This window comes from Colius striatus, chromosome 2 (assembly GCF_028858725.1).
Source record: "Colius striatus isolate bColStr4 chromosome 2, bColStr4.1.hap1, whole genome shotgun sequence".
Classification (NCBI taxonomy): domain Eukaryota; kingdom Metazoa; phylum Chordata; class Aves; order Coliiformes; family Coliidae; genus Colius; species Colius striatus.
Window position 1 is genome coordinate 49,492,825 of NC_084760.1, and position 25,500 is coordinate 49,518,324.

Here is a 25,500-nt window from a genome sequence, read left to right on the forward strand (position 1 = left end):
GAATTTCACGTGTCAATTCTTGAGTTCACTTGAATTCATTTTTTACAAAATTCTGCTTATCCTGCACTGTAGAACACATTTGAGAAACACAGCTTTCTTATGAAGTATATTACCAGTTCAATATGAGACATAGCATGCTTTAAATCAGACAATTACGTTCAGAAAAAAAGAACAAAATTTTTGCTATTTATGTCTCAAATACAACTTAATAATTTTGTAATGTACTTGGAAGGTATTATCACACATTAAGTGACACGCACTACCAATACACCCTTAAATGGTACCCTAGACAAAATACTATGAGACTTAAAGTGGAAGTCAAATGTTTATTGAAAAACAGGCTTAATTTTTAATTATGCTGCTGTTTGGAATCAAGAAGTTGCTACAATCCTTAGATATATTTTGAAAACTAACATATTTACACATACATAAATGAAAACAATCTGTCTGACCTCTAAAAATATTATGCAAGACCAGAAGATATATAAAATTTCTCTCTGTTTCTTTTAATATCTGATATTGCACACTTGATTTGTATTTAAGCCTATGAAATGTAATGAGTTTGCTATTTAAAATGAAATTTTAAAGAAAATACTTTAAAAAAGACCGTATTAATTTTTTTTTTCAATGTAAATGCTCTTTGGGCTTTCAGTGAACAATTAAGCATTATACTGATTACCTGATAAAAATAAAGAGACAAAATGAAAGAGACATGCAATAATGCTCTAAGCTATCTGGAACTTCTTAGAAACACTTCTTCTAATGAGAACCAGGCTCTCACCCAATTCAATTTTAAGGTGGATGTTCTGTTCTTTTTAATTCTCTGTCCATTTATAAACTACACTGCTCTTCCTGAAAAACAACCAACAGCTCTTTAAAGAGAATATTTACCTCCTTAGAAAAACAAAGATGGGAGTGAGCTGAATTGAAAGGTTTAGTTGAGTAACTCATGAATTGTGTACTTTACTAAAATACACATTACTTCCATCCTCTAAAAAGAACTCCAATTAAGACTTAAAAGATAGCTTATCAGATGAAGTATCAATTTCCCTTATGATGATAATAATTGAATTGATGAATAACAAACTTTATCAGCAGAGTGAACTAATAGCATATCTAATGTATGGTTTAATTTAAACCAATATAACTAAGCAGTGGGTGCACAGCATTGCACGTCTGTGATCTCAATCATGCAATCAGGGAATCTGGCCAGAGCATGCCTCAAATTCCTTATGTCTGTTTCTGGTCTATGGAAATGAAAGCATTAGAATATAGAGGGACTGGTGCCCATATCTTTTCATATGTGGAGTGTGGAGACAGCTGAGTCATGCACTAGCTTTAGATCCAGCCTTTTCTGAGGACAGCACTGAGGCACGTAAATAGTTCAATAACATTAGTGTATGGATAAAAATACTGCTGTCAGAGTGCATCACTACCTATTCATGCTTTCCTCTTCCATCAGTGCTCTTCTGAACACTTCCTTTGCGTCCATTTCTAATTCAAAGATTTTCACTGGAATTATCCTAGCAGATTCTAAGAGGTTTACTTGTTTTCTTGTTACAGGATATCCATCAAATACAACTCTGCATACAAACAGAAACAGAAAGACAGTTTTCCTAAGAAGCCAGTTTCTAGTCAACTATTTAAGACCACGTATATTCCTAGTAGATTCTCAATAGAGACGAAAAGTCTACACCCCTGCCATGAGGTTATTGCTGCTCTGACTTGATAGACATCGTCCTCACTCCTAAGAATTTATAATCACTTTAAAAGTAAAAATCAAGTAAAAGGAAAGAATAAGAAACTTTCACATACTAGGCAATACTGAGGCAAAATATGCTGAAACAATATTCCAGTACTTAACATGAAAGAAAAGCTGAAAGAATCTTGATCTCATACTCAAATAATTTTCAGAGGTTATTCCAGAATTCCCTTCCCCTGTAACAATTCTTATTTTGAGAGAGGACTTCAATGCCATGCAGTCATGATCATGAAGCTTTTTAAGTCTACCCAGTTTGGAATGTGTTTCACTGGTGGAGAAAGAACTTAGGAAATCAGGATCATGTATCAATGAGGTGGATAGACTCATGGGTTTCAGTTCCTATTTAATAACTTCAATTGTTAACAAAACTAGAAAAAACCTGGAGTCCTGAAGCAGTCTGTATGACCAAAGAGAATCAGATGTGTCCAAGTTGGTACTGGAGTTTGTATGACACAAATAAAACGATAGTTCTCAAAGAATAATACAAAATATTGGCTTATTGACTGAAAAAAAGAGAGAACTTTCACAAAGCATAATACATGGATTTACTGGAATATACTTACTTGAAAACTGCAGAAAATCGTGCTTCAGTCTATTTTCCCAGAGTAATGTGAAGAAGTTCATTTTGTACGGACTATCTTCTTGATGCATAAACCACTGACGTGTTTTAGTGAAATTTACAGTGATAACATGGGAATCATTGCCTATGAAAGGATTGGCATGTCTTGAAAAAAAAAAACCTGAAACCCTAACAAGATTCTTACCCAGTGGTATTACACACGTGATTCATCAGAGCCACATCTAGAGCCTGGATGGCCAGTTCATCAGGTACGGTCAGTCCCTTGTGAAGATGCTGCTTTAACATAAGTGCCAGTTCACTCTCTGGCTGTTCATTTAATACTAGCCGGATGGCATTTCCCATACTCAGGTGCAGTAAACCATATACACTTGCAAATTTCTTGGCAACTGCAAAACATTTTGATTTCAATAGGTGACATTAGGTAAGCAACACAGCAGTCTGTTAAACTATGTCCGTAGTCTTGGAAGCTGATTGCTCAGCTCATTCCCTGAGTCATTTCCAATGTATAATCTCAGTAAGTGGGTACCTGGCCCTGTTTTGGCCTCCAAAGGGCCCAAACCTTTGCAGATCTGCAGTACATGCCCTTCATACTAAGTGTTCAATTCAGGAGAAAACTCAGCAGCAATAGTCATTATTATTCCAAAGTATCTTAGAAAATTTGCTTCCACTGCTGCTCCTTTTAAAGAGCAGTCTCACAGTTAGATCATTTAGTCAGGAAAAGGGAAAGAATGTTAAAATTTCCTCCTCAATATGAGGTAATTTGAACTTGTTTCTTCTCTTTCTAATACTTTATTCTAATCATTAAGCTATGGTGCAAGCTGAATTTCCTTCTTCTCCAAAGGCAAGACCTGTGGATTGAAAGTCATGGAGAGAGAAGGAAAGGGGAGAAAGACAGAAATCTTGTTTCTTATTAATCTAGAAATTTGGAAACAGACTGGGAAGTATGGAGTTTTGGGTTCTGGTCCTTTTTCTAGTCTTTGATCCTAATAATATGTCTTCATTACGCATTAGATCATATTGACTGAAAGAAATAAGAAACAATTAGAAAATGATCAGAAATAAGACAAGGGATAGCTTAAGTCTGGATTTCCCAAGTACCAGTCTAGGTCACCAACTTCTTAAGAAGCTGGGATAAAATTCAGATGGATAATGCATAATTATGAGAACATATGAAAAGAATGTAACTAAAAGATTCTATGTTCAGCAAGAAAAGCAGAAAGACCAATAATATTAACAGTTCCGATTTTTTAATAGCAGTAATGTCAGATACAGCTTCAGTCATTAGGTGAACTTGTGTTTTATAGATACTAGTGGCTCCTACCTGTAGTCTTTCCAGATTTTGGAGGTCCCACGATTGCAATCTTAACGGGCACAGCTGGTTTAGGTTTTGGTTGACGAATATATTTGATGGGATTTTTCATGAAAGTTTCTTTGTTTTCCTTACTTGAAAAGAAATAAATATATTGTCGATGGATCACAGGAAAGACTGTGTTTTCCTGGCTTTGTTGTGGCTTGATTACATCTCCTTCACTTAGCTGTAGCATATAGAAAATGGGAAGCAGTTCATTAGGTTTGACACAACCTCCTCTCCCTTCGTCCTACAGAAGTGGCTTTATATGCAGGTAGAGGAGTACCAACCACATGAAACAGACCATCAAAGTATGCTGAAATTCATATGTATGAACATCATATTTTGTCTGAGTCTGAGGAACTCCCATACATATACATTTCTTGTACAGAAAGATGAAGTAAACATCAAAGACAAAAAGAATATTCACTGTTTCCAGCAGGTGGTACCATAACACTTTCTGTCCATCAAAAGAGTGTAGCCAGAGAAGTGTAACAATACTTTTTTTCTTAATTTTCAAGGAATAAAGACAATAACTTTATTCCTCTGTGAATTAAAACATGCTTAACAGTAGAAGATACATTGAGAATACTGTATTCAGCAGAAGTCATGCACAAATGAAGAACACAAAACACTAAAAATACTTATATTATGGTGAAGTTTAAACCTCAAGGTAAGTAAAAAAACCTGGGCTGTTGTTCACTATGGAAGAACTTGGTCATGTCCCTATTGCAGCCCTCCTTGGAGGAGCTGCCTTAAAGTGTCAATAAAAGATGCTTTAGAACAAACTGTTCTAAAACTGTTAGACATCTATAGAAAAAAATTGCCCAGACAAGATGGCATTCACTTGACAGATCTGAGGAGACTCAGAAGTGCAGTTGGTACTGACGAATATATAATATATAACCTATTGTTCATGTTGGCCTTCCTTCCACAAAAAAGGAAGGTAGGGAAAGCGATCATTTTTTGAAGAGGCCTCATGGAAGACAGTCCAGTAAATCTGACCCTCTATTGAGCAAATTGAAATATATTAAGGAAAAAGACCAGTAGTTACAGGTGTACATATGAAATAATGGGTAAGAGCCAACTCAGCTTCTTGTAGAGGGAAATCACACCTCACAAATCTATTGGTATTCTTTGAATGAGTCAGTAAGTATGTGGATAATTTGATCTGGTTGTTACAGTAAGAGATGGGATTGTTCTACTGCATGGCATTACCTTGCCAGATCATTCTCTGATTCTTAGGTTCTTATTACTGCATCAAGTCATTTCAGGGTGCTTGCCCTCAATTTCTAAGATTCCAGGAGTCTGTTCTTCTGTATATCTGCTCCCATTTCTCCCTTAACTTATAATTTTTATTCTCTGCTTATCTAACCAATGGCATAAATACTTTCCTCTCCATTTAATCTAAAAGTAATGGGCATACACTCTTATCTATCTTTCTACAAAAAAACCTTCCAGTTCGTAATCAATTTCATTCTTTCTATAGTATCCTAAAATACCCTCAAAATTCTCCTATTTCCCTTTCATTATTGTCAGTATGTATATTTCCACTGTCACCACTCCACTCTGATTCTAATAGAATTACTTCTTTCTTCTAACTAAATTGTATTTTTTGATTAGTAAAAAACAAGTATTGAGCATAAACACACAAACTGGAGAAACAGAATGACAAAAATGTAGTGCAATCTAACACAACAAAGTGCAAGGTCTACCACGTAGGGACTAATAAGAATTATATATATAAGCTGGGGTTCAGTAATTGGAAATGACAGAAGGGAAGAAATATCTTCTTCCATTAATATGTCCCTAGATTATTAGATGCCAACTTTATGTGCCCATGGAAAATGCAATTCTGATCCTAAAACATTTTAAGTATTTTGATTATATAAAGCTGTAATAAGAGTTGATCTGTATATAATTTTACATATATATAATATATATACAATATAACGACAAGGTTAAAGTAAGATAAAAGTGATCTAAAACAGGTGAAGACCCAACATGATGACTATACAAAAGGGAATCAAAGTTACCTGATTAAATAGCATAATACAGTGAAGCCTAAAGGATGTTTCCTTCAGGAAATTCCTGGTTTCTGTATCTTGTTCACTGTTTTTTTGTTTTTTAATCAATTCTCGGTTTTTATTTCTGATTTATTCCCACGTCTGCCTGCTTTTATTTCTAGCATTAAAACCGAAAATTCACCTGCCAACATTTCACTTGCTACCTATAAAACTGTATCAGCCCACTTTTGGGTATAGATCTGAGCTCTTTCTGACCTTGACTTTACAGATCTCTAGTAAAATACTATGGAATTAAATTGGTTGCACTTCAATTCTTACAAATCCAAACCTCAAATTTTTTCAGTTCATTTTCACTGCTTCTAGATGGTTTTCCTGTGCCTTGTGTATCACCAAGAATTAGGCATTTCTGTCTGGTTTAGTGCCACCCTTCATTTTGCCATCAATGCTAATGCAACAGATTTTACCAAACGCCTCTCAGTCTTAGCTGCAACAGTAACAAGACTAACATCTTTTATTATCAATGCTTGCTGTATTTTGTGTATATTCAGTAGTGTAGTTTTGATTCAGTAGCATAGTTTTAACTAAATATTTCTGGTATTAGTTGCTACTGTCTTGTAGTATTTTTATGCGTAATACGTTTAGAAAAGCTATTACTTCTTGAAAATATTCTTCAGCTATTGGAGAACATTACCTTGATTGGATCCCATTGACCAAAAGAACTTGAAAATTTATAGGAGTAAACTAACATCTTATGTGCAAGTGGCAAACTTATTGGGTAACATTTCTCAAAAATGCTTCCACGATTTTCCATTAGGTCACTGAGCTTGCTATAGATTTGGTAGCATACGATGTGAGGCTTCCGTCCTCCATTGATTTCAATTTGTGGTATTAACAATTTCTCAAGTTCTTCCTGGTGATGAATGAAAACGTAATATTAGAATCATAAACATAATAAGATTTGTAATGATGGCTGACACAAAGATTTTCTGTGAACTAGCAAGGATTTCTTGAGCATCTCTTCAGATACCTTATATCAGCAAAATTTGATTTCAGATGAGAATTGGTCTTCCTGCCCATTGAAGTTTAAACCACTCAACCTATATTGAGTATCACACTATTTGTTTAAAAAAAGAGGATAATCTGACAGTTAACTTTGAGGAATCTACTATGATAAAGCTAAAGCTTGAGTAGTATCTTTTCTGTAAAAATAATCAAACAGCATTCTTTCCTTACTCCAAACAGTTTAGGCAGGCTCTGGTGATTTATTATTTCCCAGCTTATTCAAGCAATGTATAGAAACAATCAATTTTCTCCAGAGTTTCTTCTAGCAATCCAAAACTTCTACAAGTGCTAGTGTGTATCAATGTCATCACCACTTATGGTGGTGGTAAGGGTTAGATTCATTTTGCAAATCTTAGATGTACATCTTAGCTATCTGCTTCTGTAAACCTTCTCTCTGGACAGTGAATAGAATTTCTACCAAATCTTTATTAGTTCCCTTCTGAAGTAAGAACCTTAGTGCCAGTAAATAAATGCCACCAATCTATTGCCTTAGATACAGTCATTAACACTGTAGATATATAAAGTTAGATGAAGTTACCTCACCATAGGTAATTGCACTGATTTCTGTTACTAAGAACTGTATAAAAAATTAGAGCTGTCTAATAAGAATTTTGCCTTTGAAATTATTTTGAAATACTGTTCATATATTTATGACTATCTAGTTTGGTTCTCTGCATCAACTGAACTGTCAAAAAAGGATAAGGACCTCAAGACTGGAGGAGGAAACCCAAAAGTTTCCTTTGTTTTTCTCCCCCCAATATTAGTCTTAGAATTTACACTTCTTAAAGTAAGTACCATCTTACTACAGCCTTCTTCTTGCTCACATATTTAGATCATGAGTACAGTAGCCCAATTTTTTATGCCCTATAAGTTTTGAATTTGACAAATAAAACTGAAAACACTTCTTGCATCATGTGAACATGTAATTTAACAAAGTAAGTAGTGGAGGTACCTGTACACCTTGCAAAGCGACTATTTCTGAATCAAATCTTTCTGCGATTTCATTTTGCATTCGATCAACAGCATCACTCTCCTGTTCTTCTTCAGACTCTTCTTCCTCTTCTTCTAAAAACTCTTCTTGAAGTAAAGCTTCAACATCTTCATTTTCGTTCTCATCTTCCTCTTCAGTGGTTTCATAATATTCCTTATTTGCTAAAGCCTATAAAGGTATAAGGTTTTGCTGTTTCATGTCTATGATACAGAAGCTTTGAAGGAATATATGGTATTCTTATCTCTTTTTAATTAGAAAAGAACATTAATTAAATGAATCCTCATTGGGGCATCTTTTGGGGCATCTTTTACTGTAAACAAAAATGTACTAAAACCTAGAATCACAGTTCAGAATAAAATACAGAAGTATTTTTTATTGTGCATACAGTGAAGCATTGTATCAGTTCACAGAATCACAGCATCTTAAGGATTGGAAGGGACCTCGAAAGATCATCTAGTCCAATCCCTTTGCCACAGAAAGAACAGTTGTGAGAGTTCTTAAAAAAATGAAGTGCTACACTGCAGTTTGGGTAAGAGGAGTATTTTTTTCATACACACTGTTGTGGTTTGGAAGGAATTTGTTATAAACAAGCATGTTAGCTGAAAGGTGTAGCTGACAATTTCATGAGCAGACAAGTGGTTCAAGTAGTACATTAATGCATTTATAAATATATTATGTAACTGAGTTTGAGCAAAAATCCTAGTACAGTCCTTTTCTGGATTTACCATGGATTTGACAGGGTACCTAAAACACTTGCCTAATTGCAATTAGCAGGGCATTGCAATTAGCGGGGCTACTCTTATGCTTAGAAATTAGATGCATTAAACACATGCAGAAGTATTTTGCTGAACTGGAGCACATATTGAGAATTCTTTTAAATTTGTTTTTTGTGTTAATGAGTTAATGTTTCTAAAACAATATAAACATCATTTCAGATTATTTTTGAAAGTTAAAGTTCCTGACAGTCTATCATGTTTTTACTATTCCACATTGCCCTGAAAACTCTGTGACTAAAACCTCTGGAAATTTCTAATATAGGAATGTAAACACTTCTATTTAAAATCTTTCTTATAAGCTTTTCTTACCTCCTGTTTCTTTTGTTTTCGTTCTGCTAGAAGTTCTTCTCTTCTTCTAGCAATCTGCTCACCCTGTTAAGTGAAAAAAAATGTATGAAGACCAATGGCATTTCCTGATAAAAGCTCTCCTCTTAGTATTGGTGATTTAGCATTAATGTTGTTCTTCTCACCATAAAACTATTTCTATTTGTTTCTAATAAAAAAATATTATCTGTGCAGCTTGAAATTTTGCAGACTAGGTATACCTGTCTACTAAGTAACTAGCTTGTAAATTTTAGTAAAACTAACTTTGCAATTTCTCAGATTGAGATTGGGGGGAAGACTGATCTGTGTGATTCTGATCACACTGAAAATATTATACTATTTTTATTGCTAAGTTGCAGAGCTTCTAAACTTATAGGCAATTTCTGGCATTTGGCAAAGGGGTGATTGAGCATAGTATTAAATGTGTACTGTTCCCTATGCCTGCTTAAAACTGTCCAATTTCAACCAAGTTATAAGCATTTGAAATATAGTCCCCCATGCATGCTCAGTAGATACATGTAAAACACTTGCTGGCTAAATTCTGACCCAGAAATAATAAGCAAAAACAGTCTACTTAAGGCCAGTGGGGTTTATGGGGATTCCACTTGTAATTATTGTTCTTGCCCACTGTAATGCTGTCACCTGAACTGAGATCAGAAAACCTGAGTATGTCAACAGGCAGGCAATAGTGAAATTTTAGATATCAATGTTAACTCTAAGTGAAATGATGTGGATACCAGAGCATTTTAAGCAGAGCAGCAAGAAAGTCTGCACAGATTGATTTTCACTACTCTTGTGACTAAACTCTGGTGTTCCTGAACTCCACTGCATTGCAGGTATACTCCTTGTTCCCAGTGTCCTGTTGCCAGCTTCTTTCAGTGGAGAAAGAAACTCTAGGATAGTATTCAGCTGATCTGTTTGCTTTTCTCAGATTCTCTATGTCCTCCAGCTCTAGTAACAAAAGAAGATATAACAGTACACCCAACAATGCTGTATTCTCACAGCACACTCAGACTTGCTCACCAACCGGATGCTGTGGAAAAATACGCAATGAATAACAAAACTATATTGCAATACACATAAGCAAAAATATCAAATTACTATTGTTCAGAAAATCCTGATTTCTGATCTTTCCTTAAGTCTTAATATCTTTATCAAATTGTATCTCTCTCTTGTGTATGTGTTTTAAATAGAAACCTGTAATTTTCCGTTGTCATCAGAAGCCATGTAGATGTCTACATTGTTCATTAGAAGTTTGGACACTGGATTTGTAGCACAGGTATTTGTCACTTGAATCATAATTGCTTACAGGGTGAGCTTTGAACAGCAATGTAGGCTAGTCACTAGATTGAAGCTTTTCAAGCAAAATTTCCAGCTTGTATGAGGAAGGACTAAATTGAAAAAATTGTTTAACTCTTCTAGACTATTTGCATTCTCAGAGACTGGCACAAGCAGTTCAGAAAACTTACTGGTATTGTATGTTGCCCAAATTCCATCGCACTAACTTCCTATGTGTCAGCTGCTCTGTAGTAAATTATGCTCACACTTTTTCTGTTAGTACATGTGAAGTACTTTATCTCACTTTTATAGAAAGTTAGGAACCCTGAATATATTGCATGTGTTGATTGTAAATCATAGTATTCAGGTTACTTCAAGTAAATTGTAGCCTGCTCAGTAGCAGGTACAGCTTTGTTCAAATGCAAGACCGTGCAGCTGCAGCAGCACTGAGAGTGTAGCTTATTGCTATTATATTTCTCTGCAGAGTATCATAGCTAGAAACAGACATATACACTGTACAGTACCTGCAAGGTCAGCCTACGGGAGATACGGATGACCTCAACAGCTCATGCTCAAGGAATCTGGGATGCAGCAACAGTACGGTGCATGAAAGAAGATTTTTGTGTATTTGATTTTATATGCTCATATTCATAGAATCATTGAATGGTAGGGGTTGGAAGGGACCTTTAGAGATCATCTAGTCCAACTCCCCTGCAGAAGCAGGTCCTCCTACATCAGATCGCATAGAAACGTGTCCAGACAGGTCTTGAAGACCTCCAAGGAAATAGACTCCGCAAAATATTTACTCTGTCCATCTAGGTGCCTGTTGTCCAGGGCTTTCCAGACTTCTGGCATTCTGTCAGACTGCCAGTTGTCTGCTAGCACAACTACTTTTCTTGGGCTATAGACATCTAAACTCCTGCATGACTTAATTGCACTTAGAAGGAAAGGAGCCCTAAATTCTTTTTCACTCCTATGGTAAATCTAGGAATGGTGTGACTGTGTGGGGCTGTCTCCTGGTTCTCATATCTGTTTCTCTGTATGCCTTTCACTGCTATGGGAGTTTTAGAATCTGTGTTCAGACTTCTGCTGAAACTGGAGAAAGTAGTCAGGACTGAAAACTCACCCTTATTTTTGCTTTCAGGTCTTTCAATTTCTTTTTATGTTCCTTTTTTTTATACTGCCTCTCCTTCCAATTTTTGAGACGTGGAGGAAAAAGACGGTCAAGAACATCATTTTCTTCTACTTGAATATAAACTGCAACGTCAGGACAGAGTCCTCGTTCTGACAAGTACTGGGCTTCATCTGAAGTACGAGGGAAACCATCCAGTATAAATCCTACGGATCTCATTGGAAAGCGAGATTTACCATTACACAATGTAGTAAGTGCAACACAGTGAAAATGCAATTAAATTTTTTTTAAACTCCTTTATTAAATTTTTATGTTAAAAGTAAACTTAAAAAAATACTTTCACTTATCTTTTGACAGTGTAAAACTGATACTTCACTATATATTTTAATTGGTGTACTAATAAATGTATTTCTTCTCAGGTTTTAATGTGCAGAGATGAATTATTTAAAAACAACTTTAGAAAAACAAAATAAATGTGTCCTCAGTATTGCTTGTATGACTCTAAAAGCAGTAATTCTTAGCCACTGTTCTCAAAAAAATAGAAGGTTCTCCAAACATTATTTTGGTAACATCTGTAAAAGAAAGCTTGTTGCCTTGACATTTTTTTTTCAGAATGTCTAACAATCTCTTCTCTAGTATAGGATGACAATTTTGTCACTCAGCATGACTTGTATTTCCTTTCCTGCAGATATTAAAAACAGGTGAGATATGTCCGGAAAGATCTATGGCCTGTTGGAGTTCTTACAATCTCAAATTAGATGAGTAGTTCTGTAAAACTAAGTGCTGTGTTAATAATAAATTAATATTTCTCTTTATTACTTTAGACCTTTATAGAATAAATTGTGAAGCTGCAAAAAACCAAAGAAACTTCAAGGAGTGGGAGTGGATAGAACAGGTCATCCTAGATGTTGTAGGAAAAAGTTGGGGGAGGATATAAATCATGAAATATATATTGTGATGAAAGTTCTCTTCTCTTACATAGTCTCAGATGAAACTGAATTTATACAATATATCACAACACTATGTGTAGTGCTGGGTAAGTTTTTGCTTTTTTTCCTAGAACCAATCTGCCTATTTTTGCACCACTAGAAGAATGTTGTCTCCTGTCTGTGGGATCTTATTTATTCTTTTAAAGGCATTCTCGTACTGTTAGGAATCAAATAATAGTCAAGCTGCAAGAAGCTGTCATCTGGATGGAAATGTATTGAGTAGATAGGACAGGGAAAAAGTGATGTTCCCTGCTGAAACTGCATCCTGAAAAGCCAGTTTGTTATTTAGGAGTCAATGGTCTTATTTATGCAACAATAATCCACATTTATCCCAGTGTTATGGATGTACTTTCTGATATGAAAACAAGTCTGTTGTGGAAACATCACTGAAGTGCAGATTGTGATGAATGCACATGATAACCTGATTCTGTGTTATTTTGGAGACCATTGATACTTTGCCTTTGCTTTATATTTATAATATATGGAAATCAACAGTTACAGCTGGATTCCAGCTCTCCATGTTTATTAATTACCTGAAAACATAAAAGGTTTATTTACATATGTATCCTGTAAGGCCACAAAAACTACCTGGCTATCCAGGAGATTGAATTCAATTCAAGTAACTAAGTACTTTTGTCCAGTCCTGTGTCGAGTGTATGAGACATTATATTACTCTCAAAATAGCCGTCAAAATAGAGCCAAAAAACTCAAGACCAAGAGGTAGGTCATGATTCATATGAAGTACAAGAACATTGAAATAATCTCTGTAACAGTTATTTGTGATTGCAGACACAATGGATTATATACTTCCTAGGAGTAATTAAAGAGAGACTCTAATTACAGTTACCGGAATGGCTCTTTCTTCCACCAATCAGGAACAATGTTATCAAGGACTCTGGGAGGCAGTGCCTCATTATCCATGAGATTTGCCTTGATTGCTTCTTCCTCATCTGTTAACTCCACTGCCTTTAGGGAAAATCCATAAAAAATGAAAAGAAACTCCATCAAATCTGCCTGAAAACCAGACAGATAGGAAGGGGAAGGGGAAGGGGAAGGGGAAGGGGAAGGGGAAGGGAAGGGAAGGGAAGGGGAAAGACAGAAAGAAAATCAACCCAACATATTTATTGGTCTTTGGCTCCATAAGGTATTGTCTGAAACAAACTCATTTGTCACATTTCACTGTACTACATGATGCATTTTGGGTAGCTGACATTTGCCTTAAGTTTTGATAGATACTCTTTTCATGTCTTGCATCAAAGTAAAAGAGAATGATAGAAATTAAATTGATTTGGAGAGGAAATGGATCAGTGAAAAACAATATAGTCAGTTAAGTCTGGTGGTAGTCAGAGAAATGCTTAGGGAGTCCATAACCTTGTCCTCTACAGTGTTGTGCATGGACCAATGAACTAGTTTCTAAATTGAACTGCAATGGCATTAGCTGTGCCTTAGTCATGCCGTCAGAAACAAAGAAGATTTTTGGCTGTGATGACCAAGTTGTAAACTGGCTTGCCAAAAGAACCTCTTCGTAGACTTAACTGATGGAAACCTGAATTGTTCTTCTAACATTCATGATTTTGATTTGTATTCCGTTTGTGTTGAAGCATTTGTTTCCACTATTACCAGCTCTTGTACCATTTCATTAGGAACACTACCTTCCAGTTATCAGGGACCTGCGCGGCTTTTCAAGACAATAGAGGGCAGCCTTGAATGCAGCTTTGGCAGCTTCATTGGCACCTGCAAATGTATCCCCTTGACTTGTACGTGTCCAGATTACATACACAATCCCAAATCTGATCCTATTCTGCTGTGAGTACTACCGCTCTTTACCAATCATTTCCTATTAGGGACAGAGGCCTAGACACCCACAGACAGGACTTTACTTATGAAGACCATGGTAAAGAAGGCATTGAGCATCTCAGCCCTTTCAGTGTCTTTCATCAAAAGATCACCTGCCCCACTCTGTAGCAGACTTCTATTTTTTAGGTCTTCCTTTTGCTGTCATTGGTCTGTGGGAATTCTTCTTGTTACCCTTCAGATCCCTCACAAGTTTATGCTTCCATTGAGTGCTCATCTTCCTAATGCTTCTTTAGACCCTGTAGTAGGAAGCCTTTGAAGGACTTTGATGACTAGCAACTTGAAAGAACATGGCAGTTATCAGGAGCACACACACAAAAGAAAGATCTTAGAATGTGATGCAGAAACTTATTTCTTCCTAAAGCTTTCAGAGTTGGATAAACCCTTATTTGTATTGTCTAGAAGTAGATTTTCAATTTCTCTGTACTGTGCATTTTTGAAATATTCATATGCTGCATACCCGTGTTAAGACTTCTCCACAAAACAAAGGCTTTTATCATATCCATTGCTGCCTAAAGAAGAATGAATATGCTTTGAAACCTTGTCTGTTTTTGCCCAATATATCACTGTCTAATAAGAAAAAACTCACTCCTGATAAACATTTATGTAAATGTTTAGGGAAATTATAACCTGCAAGAGATGGGTTTTAGAATATATAACAATTTTGAAGCAGTATTCAATCTGATTAAGAAAAAGCCCTTATTTTCTGAAAACGATGCTTGATTAATTATTCTACCAGCACCATTTCTGATTTTTTTACCAGGGATGATCAGACTGAAGGGCTGGTACAGTCATTATATTCTTTTGCCCTGAGAAAGTGCAGAGAGCACTGCTGGTGAATACTTCTAAACTCCTCTGCAATTGCAGCACATGCAGCACACTGAACCTGTATATTAAAAATACCTGAAGGAAATCATATCTTCACATTGTTGTCCTGACCATTTTTTTCCCTCAGTTTGCCTTCCTTTGCCCCATTTAGCATCTATTTCTACTATGTAGAAAAACCTCTGTACATAATTCTTGGAAATGTTTTGAAGAATGTTTGTGGCATTCATAAGAAACCACTGCCAACAATTACTATTTCCAAATTTCGTTAAATAAATAATTTAACATAAGTGATTTTTATCAAGGTAGGACTTTATTGGAAATTCCTGTTCTTATCTGAAAATGGTTATTTTGTGCATGGATATAAAAAAAGATCAGACTATTACCTGTTTGCTTTTTTCAGTCTCAGTTTTAGTCATCATCTGAGAGACGTCCTCTTGTTCTGGGGATGGAATTGGCATTTCAGTGTCATCTTCTTCAGGTTCCTCATCAAAATGGGGTCCAACTTTCACTTTTGTTTTGGGTAAGATCAATTCCTGTAGATATTCTTCAAACTGAATATGGAAAATGCCTAATTTGTCTGCTGTGCGTCGTGCACAAGTAGTTTTACCTGCTCCGTGAGCCCCAAGTAAGAACACTCGTAAAGGAGGAGCCTATAGGAAAAAAATGGAATATTTTGTAACAATTTGGAGTCTACAGTGCACTTCTTACTGTTTTTCACTTCCAAAATATCATTATAAAAGCTACATCAAAACCAGCCACATAATTTTGCAATTTGATTTTTCCAGGCTATCTACTGCTGTTTCTAACAGACCACTTGCTCTCTGGAAATACCAAACAAATACCAGTTGATGCCAGTAGGTGAAAAGGAAAGTTCATTAGTCAATTCTCGCAAATCTTCCCTTATTTTACCCTTCTTCCAATTAAACAAAATAAGAGCTAAAGATAGCAAAAAATCCCCAATATGTATGATTTGTTAATTGTATCTTATGATTATTGTAAGACTATATAATCTGCTTTTCTGCTCTATTTGAAGCAGCATTAATTGAATGCATTAATCTAAGTATACACTAAAAAGTCACTAGGGAAGCAATGTATTTTATTTGTTTCAAGGACTTGCCTGATGTATTTATTGTTGCCTAGAAAAAATCAAGAAGAAACAGTTACAAATCTGAACAGAAAATAGTTATCTTAATATGTTATTACCTGCTCTTAGCCCATGATGCTAATTGCTGAGTGACCTCACTCACAGACCTCTTGTTATATTTCTGTCTCCCCTGTCCAGTTTAGGAGGGGGAATGACAGAACAGGTTGGTGGGCATCTGGCACCCAGCCAGAGCTAAACCACCACAAACGATTCTGAAGATTCTTACTTGTATTGGTTCATTGTGAGCCACATATTCCTCAGGGTTCTTCAAAAATATATCTCTGTACTTAGAAGTTGAAAAGTAATAAATTTTTTCTTGATATTTAGCTGCATGTTCTGAGTTTCCTGGGTGAAGGACAAAATTCTCTTTCAGACTGACTGGACAAAAGTGTTTTGTGTCTCCCATGTGCCTTTTCTTTTCCTTAGCTTTTTCTTCATCCTGAAAATATGAAAATTTTCCAAAAATTATTTTAATTCAGTAGATCATTTAGATTAAATACATCAAGTAGATAAGATTAAGTAATGTCAAATACATCAACTGAGCATTAAATGAGAATGGTATTCTTAAGATAGTTCGTAAACTGAATATGTCTATGAAAATACATACTTTTCAGATTCAGAGTCAGCGAGCAAATTGTTCATTTTAGTGAGAGAATTATTGAGAAAAGAATGACTATTTTAACTTGGAAATTGTAATATTATAGTTATCTGTTGAAGATCAAAATCAGGCCAGAAGTATCTGTATCAATCTTTTACTGCCCTGTTCTTGAAACTAATTTTCTGTTGCCTCTAAATGTGTTGAAATATTCTTCTTCAGAAAAGGTAACAAAGGATGGTATTATGAAGTCATATTACTTACCCAATAAAATCAATTTCTAAAAAATCTATTCAATACTGACCCTGTACAGTATGTGGACATCCCAGACTGTTACATTTTGGGATGGGACTATTCCAATATAGAATGAAAACACAGGCAACTGTGTAACTTCACTGAAGTGGGTGTTTGAAGACTATCAATAGATGTGATAAAACAAGAGGGTTGCACATTAGGAGACTCTGTATCTTCTGATGTTTATGTAATGGCTCATAGAATCAAAGTCAGCTGATAGAAATAAAAGTTTACATTTGATTCTGTAATAAAACTCCTCTTTGCTATCTGGCAAAACTAGGTACATTCATTTTCTCTATTAGCATGGGGTATTTATGCTTCTTGCTGGAGTAAAGATAATGTCATCCAGAACACAGAAATACAATGCAAGTGTTATTGAAGCATATGCTGATATTTATTACGCAAGAAAGTTGAAACTGGATCATTCAAAATTAGGTTCAAAATCTTGACTTCTCTGGGGTTAGGCTAAAACTGAAAATAAATTAGTTAAAATTAAAAGCATAAATAGACAAAAACAGCATGCTTACTTCTTCATTTTCATTTTCCTCTTCTTCCACTCCTTCTTCTTCATCTTCTTCTTCAGCAATCAGATCTTCTGCTTCCTCATCTAGGTCTTCAGCAGATAATTCCCAACCATGATATTTAAAAGGTTCTGAAAAGGTTAATGTGGTTTTTTTTGTTTGAATATTTTTCATGTGGCTATGCCAGAATACATTCTCTTTATCCATAAAAGTAAGCAAACACGTGAAAGCAGGTCACGCAAACTGTATATTGCATTTCTCCTACTCATAGAACAAGATGTTCTCCCCGAATCTAGGAATTAGTATATTGCTTCTTCCAAAAATGGAAATACTACTGGCTGTTTTTTGTTTGAGGTAAATTGGTATTTGCAATGGGAACTTGGAATACAACAGTATTACATGAACTCATGCATATTGGGGAAAACAGTCAAATTATATTTGATTATAATGCTAGGGAAAAAGTATATTATTTATCTAGTACTCAAAATTGCTAGAGATTTGAACACACAAGTGCATAAAGGTAATTTGCTAATATGAATAGTATAAAAATCTGGTCTTGAACCACAGTCCGTGCAGCCGAGTAAATTAGAATTACACATCATGAAAGTCTCATTGACTTCAACGATTCTTTGAGGGAACCTTTCTTATCTGTCCATTTCTCAAACCAATATCCTCACACGAAGAGACAGAGCAAGTACCTGGAGAAACGCACTGCCATGTTTAGGGAGCTGTTATGCACATACTTGTATAGTCATATGTATATTTTTCAAATACATTCCCCACTCTTCCTGTGTCTTAAAGGCTGTTGGTGTGCTCCTCAGCTCATCCACAGAACACAACATGTCCTGTTCCCACTTCATGTGAATAATACAGAACTCTGTATAACCTACCCTCTCAACATCACACAAGCTCTCCAGAATCCCTCTTGGTAGGTTAAGTGTTAATCACATAGACAGTATTACTTACTTTCCATAACCAGCACAGTTTGATCAAGTAGACTTTCTGGAGTTTGCTCAGCAATCTCTAAAACGACAATCTGAACTGAAGATGACTCCTTGATTTCTGACTCGATTGTTTGCCAGTCACGCATAAAAAGGTCAATCTTCCTTTTCATTATTTCCATTTCTGGTATATCTGGAAAGTCATCCTCTGAAAACTGAGGTAGTATGATTTCTGAAAATTAAATATATAGAAAGCAATGCTCCTTTAAAATGTTTTGCATTTAAAAATTAATTATTATGCTTTAGGATTATTTTTGTTTTCTTCAAAAATAGTGGCATACATTTTTAGTGCTACTTCCTTCTATTTGCCCCTGCTCCATAATTATTAATTATTTTATTACTAGTTTACAAAGGCATTTTGAAAATGCCAAATTCATCATGTTGATACAGTATAGATAATACCACTTCTCCAGGAAAACAAACAAGGCCAAATTACTTAAATAAATTTGCATATGGCTATTTAAATCAGCATAAAAATAAATATCACTGCTTCTACGAAGAAATATAAGGAATATACATTAATTTTAAAAATAAGATTTAACGATGAGCAGTTTTTGACAGGCTATCCATGTAGTCAGGTCTCATACAGAACATGCCAGTACAGGATGAAATAGAGAGTAAGGAAAAATAGTATACACCGCAAAGAAGCAACTTCATGTTCTGACCTGATTCAGGTTCAGTTACTAAAGCTGTTGTGGAGTGTTCAGGCTGCATGTTAAGTATTTGTTCTTTTTCAAGTGGAGTATGCTCTCTTTCTGTGAATAGAAATATAATGCATACTACTAGGCAATTTTCCTCTTTGGCGTGAGATAACAATATAGCAGTGTTAATGAAGAAGACCTTCATTTACTTACACAAAAGCACACACACATATATATAATATATATATAAAGATCAACATGGGAAAATTGGAGAGAAAATAGAGGTTTTAGGGGAGAAAGGAAAAAGAAGAGACTAAACAAAGATGTGTGCTTCAGTGTAAATACCTAGGACTTGAGAGATGCCATTGAAGACAAATCCTAAATTGATAAAGGTAACAGTGAGCTAAACTGCTAAATCAGGCAATATATGAGTTCTTAAACAAATTACAACTGATGCCTCTAACCATAACTAACAAAATGAGGCGAGACATAACTACAAAAACAAGCCTAGGGAATGCTAGAGACTATGAGTGCTGCTAACAGAGTGAGCATGGCATGGCACTGGGCGCAGAGGGGTGCATAGAAAGGGTGTTGTTAGCCCACCAGCTCATGAGGTGAGTTCAACTGGTGGTCATCAGCCTCTCAGAAGGAGGTTGGTAATGTCCTTGGCACTCATCAGAATGGATACAGCAACCAGACAGAGGTCTCTCAAAATCATGCAACCCTGTGGGGCATGCCAGAGCACTTAGCTGACAAAAGAGGTAGACTGGTAGAACCATGTTCTGCCCTGCCTGAGACAGAAATAGGAACAGCCACCAAAAAACAAAAAGAAGATCAAGGGGATCCTGTATCCCTCCCTCCCCTGGGCTGAAGGTGGTAGCTTAAAGGAAAGGAGTGAAACTAAAAGAGGGTAGATTTAGACTAAATATAAGGAAGAATTTTTTTACAATTCGAGTGGTGGAACACTGGAACAAGTTGCCCAGAGAGACTGTGAATGCCCTATCCCTAGAGACATTCAAGGTCAGGTTGGATGGGACTCTGAGCAATCTGATCTAGTTAAAGATGTCCCTACTTACTGCAGAGGAAGCTGGACTAGGTGATCTTTAAAGGTCCCTTTCAATCTGAACTACTTTATGATTCTATGACAGGTACAGAGATTATGATCCACCTTTTAAAAGGGATCTGTAATGAGAATGCCTTGATTCATGGGTACCTAATATTTAATCTTTGCAGAGATGCTGAACTCACTTTTGCCAATTATACATATTAAACATATATTAAACAGAAACTGTGGGTGCTAGCTTGAAATTTAGATCTGTTTTTTCAGAGAATTGGCATATGTCCAATTCACAACTAAGTGTGCAAAAGAATTAAAAAAGAATTAATTTCTTCCATCTTTCAAGTCTAATTTGAGTGATTTAACTACTAAATGTGGTCTTTTATGAGTTATGAATATATATTTCCAATTTTTCATTGCTATAAATGTACATAAATTAATGAAGCGTTTATCTGTTAGGTATTTCAGAGACAGTTTGGCCATATATGTGCAAGGAAATATTAAAGTTTACATCAGATAATGGCATAAATTATGCACCATGTATGCATTAAAATACACTAAATATCATAAAAGAATCGGTGCCAATTTCAAATAAAAATGGGTTTTTTTTCTCCTCATTGACAATTTTTTAAACTTTTCAAATACTAACAATTTCTATTTAGAACAAGTTATGTGTTGAGACATTTTGGCTCTTCCCAGTGAAATGGATCAGCATGCTAAAATTACTGTGCCCTGGAAGAAACGGATATCACCTCTATTTATCCCACTGAGTGTAGGGGAGCTGTTGAAGGATGGCAGTCATCCCAAAAAACAGAGGAGTCACATCATACTTGAAAGTCATTGTGTTATTCACAGGATTCTCTGGAACAGCTTCTCTTACACTATTGGCAAAGCCCCTGCAAGCAACAGCAGCCTAGGTTTACCATGTTCTTGGAGTGTGACTTTGCATATTGTTCGCTCTGCACCTTCTCAGATATATGCTTATAGGGATCTCAACCTGCTTACTTTTGCAAAGGCATGTAATACCTATGTTATACCAAATACTGGTGCTACGAAGCAATACACATGTATGTATGTGTGAAGTAATTCTAAGATGTATCAACAATGAGATGCAAAAGTGTGACTCATTTCTCTGGAGGCTAGAAGCCATCCATAGTTATACAAGGATAAAGGCTGTGAATGTAAATCTCATCTGCCAGTCATTACACTCCAGCACAAGAAGTATAAAAACAATGATGATAATAATAATAAAAATATTAATGAACACATGAAAATTTAATAAAAGAAAGACTTCCCTCTGTGTACTTGGACTGAGAAACTCTCACAGAAAAAAAATTGCCTTATTGAAGGCTTGTATGCATTCAATAACTTGTTTAATGAGTAAGGGAAAGAAAAGACTTTAATCTCTTAAGATAACTTGTGCAGAAATTGTTAGTGTCAATTGTTTAAGATCAGAGAAGTCTAAGCCTGTCTCCTAACACTCTCATGAAAAGTAAACAAAAGTTAGAGATTGATGGAATGCATTATGTGACCTGATCTAGGTGAACCTGCTTCTGCAGGGGCGTTGGATTAGATGATCTTTGGAGGTCCTTTACAACCCCTACCATTCTATGATTCCATGATTAATATAAATAAGAAATTCACAGGTACTACCCATAGTAAACATGACTAAACCATACCAAATGTGTTGCCATACTTAGTGAGCAAAGTTACAAAGGAATAGCTGCTTCCACCATCATGCATTTTGCTAAAAGAGCCAGAGGGAATTAAAAACTTGATATTGACAATAGATATTGAATTAAAAACTTGGTATTGACACACTAAAAGAAAAGGAGAAAGAAGCTCATTGGTTCCTACTAATTGCAATTAGCAGCCCTTTGGACATTGCAAGCCCTGAGACAAAGTTGTGTCTCAGCTAGAAGAAGACACAGGGGTGCCTACATGAACAGTCTCTGTCAGCAGCAATGTGGTGTTGCTGCTGCTATTCTCATTCCCTGCACTCATATAATTGTCAACCTTGGTTTTCTTCTCTTTCTTATCATTTTTATTTTGTGTTCTGTTAAACCAGTCTGATATCAGTGACTTTAGCTAACAGACAGAAAACCAATTGAGAGCAATGACTTCAATGGTCTGATATTACTAAAAGTTTGCTGGGACTTACAGTGTATATTGTATTTGTCTCTTGCCAGAAGAGAAGCTGCAAGAAAGAGCTTGAACAGAGGATGGAGTGATTTGCTACTTTGCTAAAATTTTCCCCTCCTCTTTTTGTTTCTGTCTTGTTCTGAGTTTGAAAGAGCAGGAACAGATTTTGACACAAAAACAACAGGTTCAGCCTATTTCAATGAACTTTTACTAAAAAAGGGATGATTTTTACTGGTTTTCCTTGCATAACTTCCTGCGCATAAAAAGGAGAGCTATTACTAAAAATGGAAGTCTTATAACATCCCTTGTGTGTTAAAAGCTCAGACAATTTTATTAAACATACAAAACGCCAACACATTAACACCCCATGTTTTATGGTAACTCCTCAGCATTAATCAGGCCAGTGCTCACAATGTGAAATTGTGGCACTGTAACATTTATTTTGAGTTTGCTCCAATCTGAAAAATCTAAGCAATTCCTCTGACTCATTAATTAAATTGCTTTCTTACAATTTTCTTCTTGAAGAAAACTAGTGTCTCCTCCAAGAATTGAATGTCTCTCAATCTTTTCTTGTGGAATGTTGAAGAAATCCACAAATGCCACATTTAATTTTCCAAAATAGGGCCAGATAAAAAAATGCTATTACTAGGTACAACATAGCTGGATTTCAGTGATTAAGGTATCAGTAAGATTCGGCAGGAAACAGGACTAAACATAATAGTCAGTGTAGAAATGCTACCTAACTTTTGTCTAATATGCTATCAACTAAAGCATCAGCTGGAAGTGTCAGCAGCAGCTGGGATGTGTGAGAGCCTGCAGGACAAGGAATACATCTAAAAAAACTTTCTGACTTGGGTGGCTAAGCAACTTATGAAGCTATTACATCAAAGGTCAGTGCTATTCCTGTCTTTCAGAAGCAAGCAAGCCAGTGACCTGCCTCCAGTGAGTTAATTGCCAAAGAGCTAGAGTTAGGGATTCCTGTTATTTTGTCACTGGCCAAATTTTAAAATATGCAGGGTTTCAAATATATGTCTCCTTTTGGCATTTGTTTATGTCTCACTAAGGCTGGGCCCTTGTTACTTTGCCACTTGTACCTATTTCTACAACACTTCATTCCATATATGAAGCCAGGCACTTTTATGGCAGTTTTGGGCACTGCAATGTCTACATCTCCTTATGGATCTGAGTCTTAACGTGTGCTCCTGTAGAAATATAGTAAATTTCTACATTTAAGAATTTCATTCTTCCACTTAGGAGGCAAAAAAAATTTTCAGTACCCCCATTTATCTCTACTTCATCTATGTAAAATTGAGATTTGAAGTAAATCAGGCCCTCTGTGGCAATTCGTATGCTTGCTCAGGGACCTGAGGGCACTCTGGGGCCTGGATGTCCATGGCCAGGCCCCTCCACGGGCCAAACTGGGCTCACTCATGGGCCAACACCCAGGAAGGTGTCTAATGCCTTGGGCTGGAGCTGCCCTACTCCTGGATGGGGTAGTGGGACCAGCTGCTGGACTGTCCTGATGTCCACGTTAACACACTGCTGCCAGCTCCCTGTTCTTTTGGAGGCAGTTAGCCCTCACAGTTTCCTGACAATGAGCTGCTAAATTTTATTTTAATTGAGTCACTTTTAAATAATGAGTTAACAAATAAGCATTTTGGCAAGTATTTTTGTGATGTATTATTCAAAAGAATACATTTCCCTGCTTTGAACAACACAAACTATTAGACTGCTGCCTCAGTGGCTAATCTGCTCTATGTTTGAATGAGTACTAACTAAAAGTGCAGAGGGGCAATATCATCAAGCAGAAAGACCTTGCAAAGAGATTTTAAATGGTCTGATCTTGAATTATATTTTTGTTCTCGAAGATGTTTGTAAACATTTGCATTTTACTAAACTATATGTTCACTTCATATATGTCATTACATAAGTTATCCCCTGCATTTCTGTGTCCTGCCATGATTCTAAATAGAAACATGGAAATAACTTCCTTTTTATATATCTGAACAGATGTTGCATAAATGGTACAATTAATTATGTTGAATTTTGCAGGGATGTATTCCAAATGAGATAGAGATGAAGCCAGGTAAAATCTGTTTAAATTTGGGCAGCTCTAATGCATTATGCAATGATGACTTCATTAGGAACACACATTTTAAGAAAATAAGCAAAGGATGCATCAATAATTAGGTTACATTAACTGTTTTTCGCACGTGTTATCCCTGGCACATTCACACTGTAGAAATCACATGTGCTGCCTTGTGAACCACAGCCCTATTCAAAGCAATATAATATGGGAGATGGTAATGCGTGCTGTCTGGATCTAGCCTACAACAGATTGTTTTTTATACTCCTGCCCTTTAAAAACATCGCAGTTCTGATGGGTCACGAAACTTTGGAAATACAGAGGCTGGAAAATGGATTTAAATGAATATTTGACATTATCTGAGCCAGAATACTGAACATAGTAACAAATTCACTCAATAGAGTGCTTCTCATGTGGCCCTTAATCTCAGAAACACCTGCAATTCATGTTAGACCTCTCCTGACAGGCTGTATTTAGCAAATGATAGCCCTGCACATGTTCCAGCTTTGATTTTCTACTCTATGCAGTACTCCACTCTTTGATTCTCTTTCTAGCTCAGATTTTTCTCTCTTAAACATATCCAGCAGCAATTACTGCATACTTATGGAGCTTTTAAATACATTACACAGGCCTAGGTGACTTGTAGAAACTTTCCCCCAGAGAGAGAAGTAATGAAAGGAAAAAGGATTACATTCCTAGGGAAAAGGGACAATTAAAAAATTGGACAATCCAAACATTATTTGGTTTCAGTTCAAGTATTTTAACCTTATTATGACAAAAAGGTTACTTCCATGGCATTAGGCTTGTTTCAAACTTGGGCTCTGTGACCAAAAATACTGAAAATATTTTAAAGTAAGGTAGCTCTACCTTTGCCATCAAATATGAGTTATAATAATTCTTCTTGTAGATGTGATTTACAGTAAGAAGATATTTTCAAAGAAATAGGAAACATAGTTACAAAAAATACTTGAAAAGTCAGTCATGGTTTAAAAATACATGAATCTAAAAACGCAAAGAAGTTTCCTTCAGAGGAAGAGGCTGTCTATCTAACTGTTCTTAATTTGTTTT

At 35.8% G+C, this 25,500-nt stretch overlaps 1 protein-coding gene across 1 annotated transcript in view; it reads right to left on the minus strand.

Moving 5' to 3' along the window:
* AK9 (adenylate kinase 9) overlaps positions 1 to 25,500 on the minus strand; it is a 64,175-nt gene that overhangs the window by 6,697 nt on the left and 31,978 nt on the right. The window contains exons 19-30 of the mRNA XM_061989982.1: positions 18,472 to 18,678; positions 17,512 to 17,636; positions 16,322 to 16,534; positions 15,335 to 15,601; positions 13,117 to 13,235; positions 11,275 to 11,494; positions 8,856 to 8,918; positions 7,732 to 7,938; positions 6,409 to 6,627; positions 3,664 to 3,877; positions 2,527 to 2,728; positions 1,437 to 1,583 (exon numbers count right to left, since the gene is read on the minus strand). Of these exons, the coding sequence (XP_061845966.1) occupies positions 1,437 to 1,583; positions 2,527 to 2,728; positions 3,664 to 3,877; positions 6,409 to 6,627; positions 7,732 to 7,938; positions 8,856 to 8,918; positions 11,275 to 11,494; positions 13,117 to 13,235; positions 15,335 to 15,601; positions 16,322 to 16,534; positions 17,512 to 17,636; positions 18,472 to 18,678 (2,203 nt within the window). The remainder of the gene's footprint in view (positions 1 to 1,436; positions 1,584 to 2,526; positions 2,729 to 3,663; positions 3,878 to 6,408; positions 6,628 to 7,731; positions 7,939 to 8,855; positions 8,919 to 11,274; positions 11,495 to 13,116; positions 13,236 to 15,334; positions 15,602 to 16,321; positions 16,535 to 17,511; positions 17,637 to 18,471; positions 18,679 to 25,500) is intronic.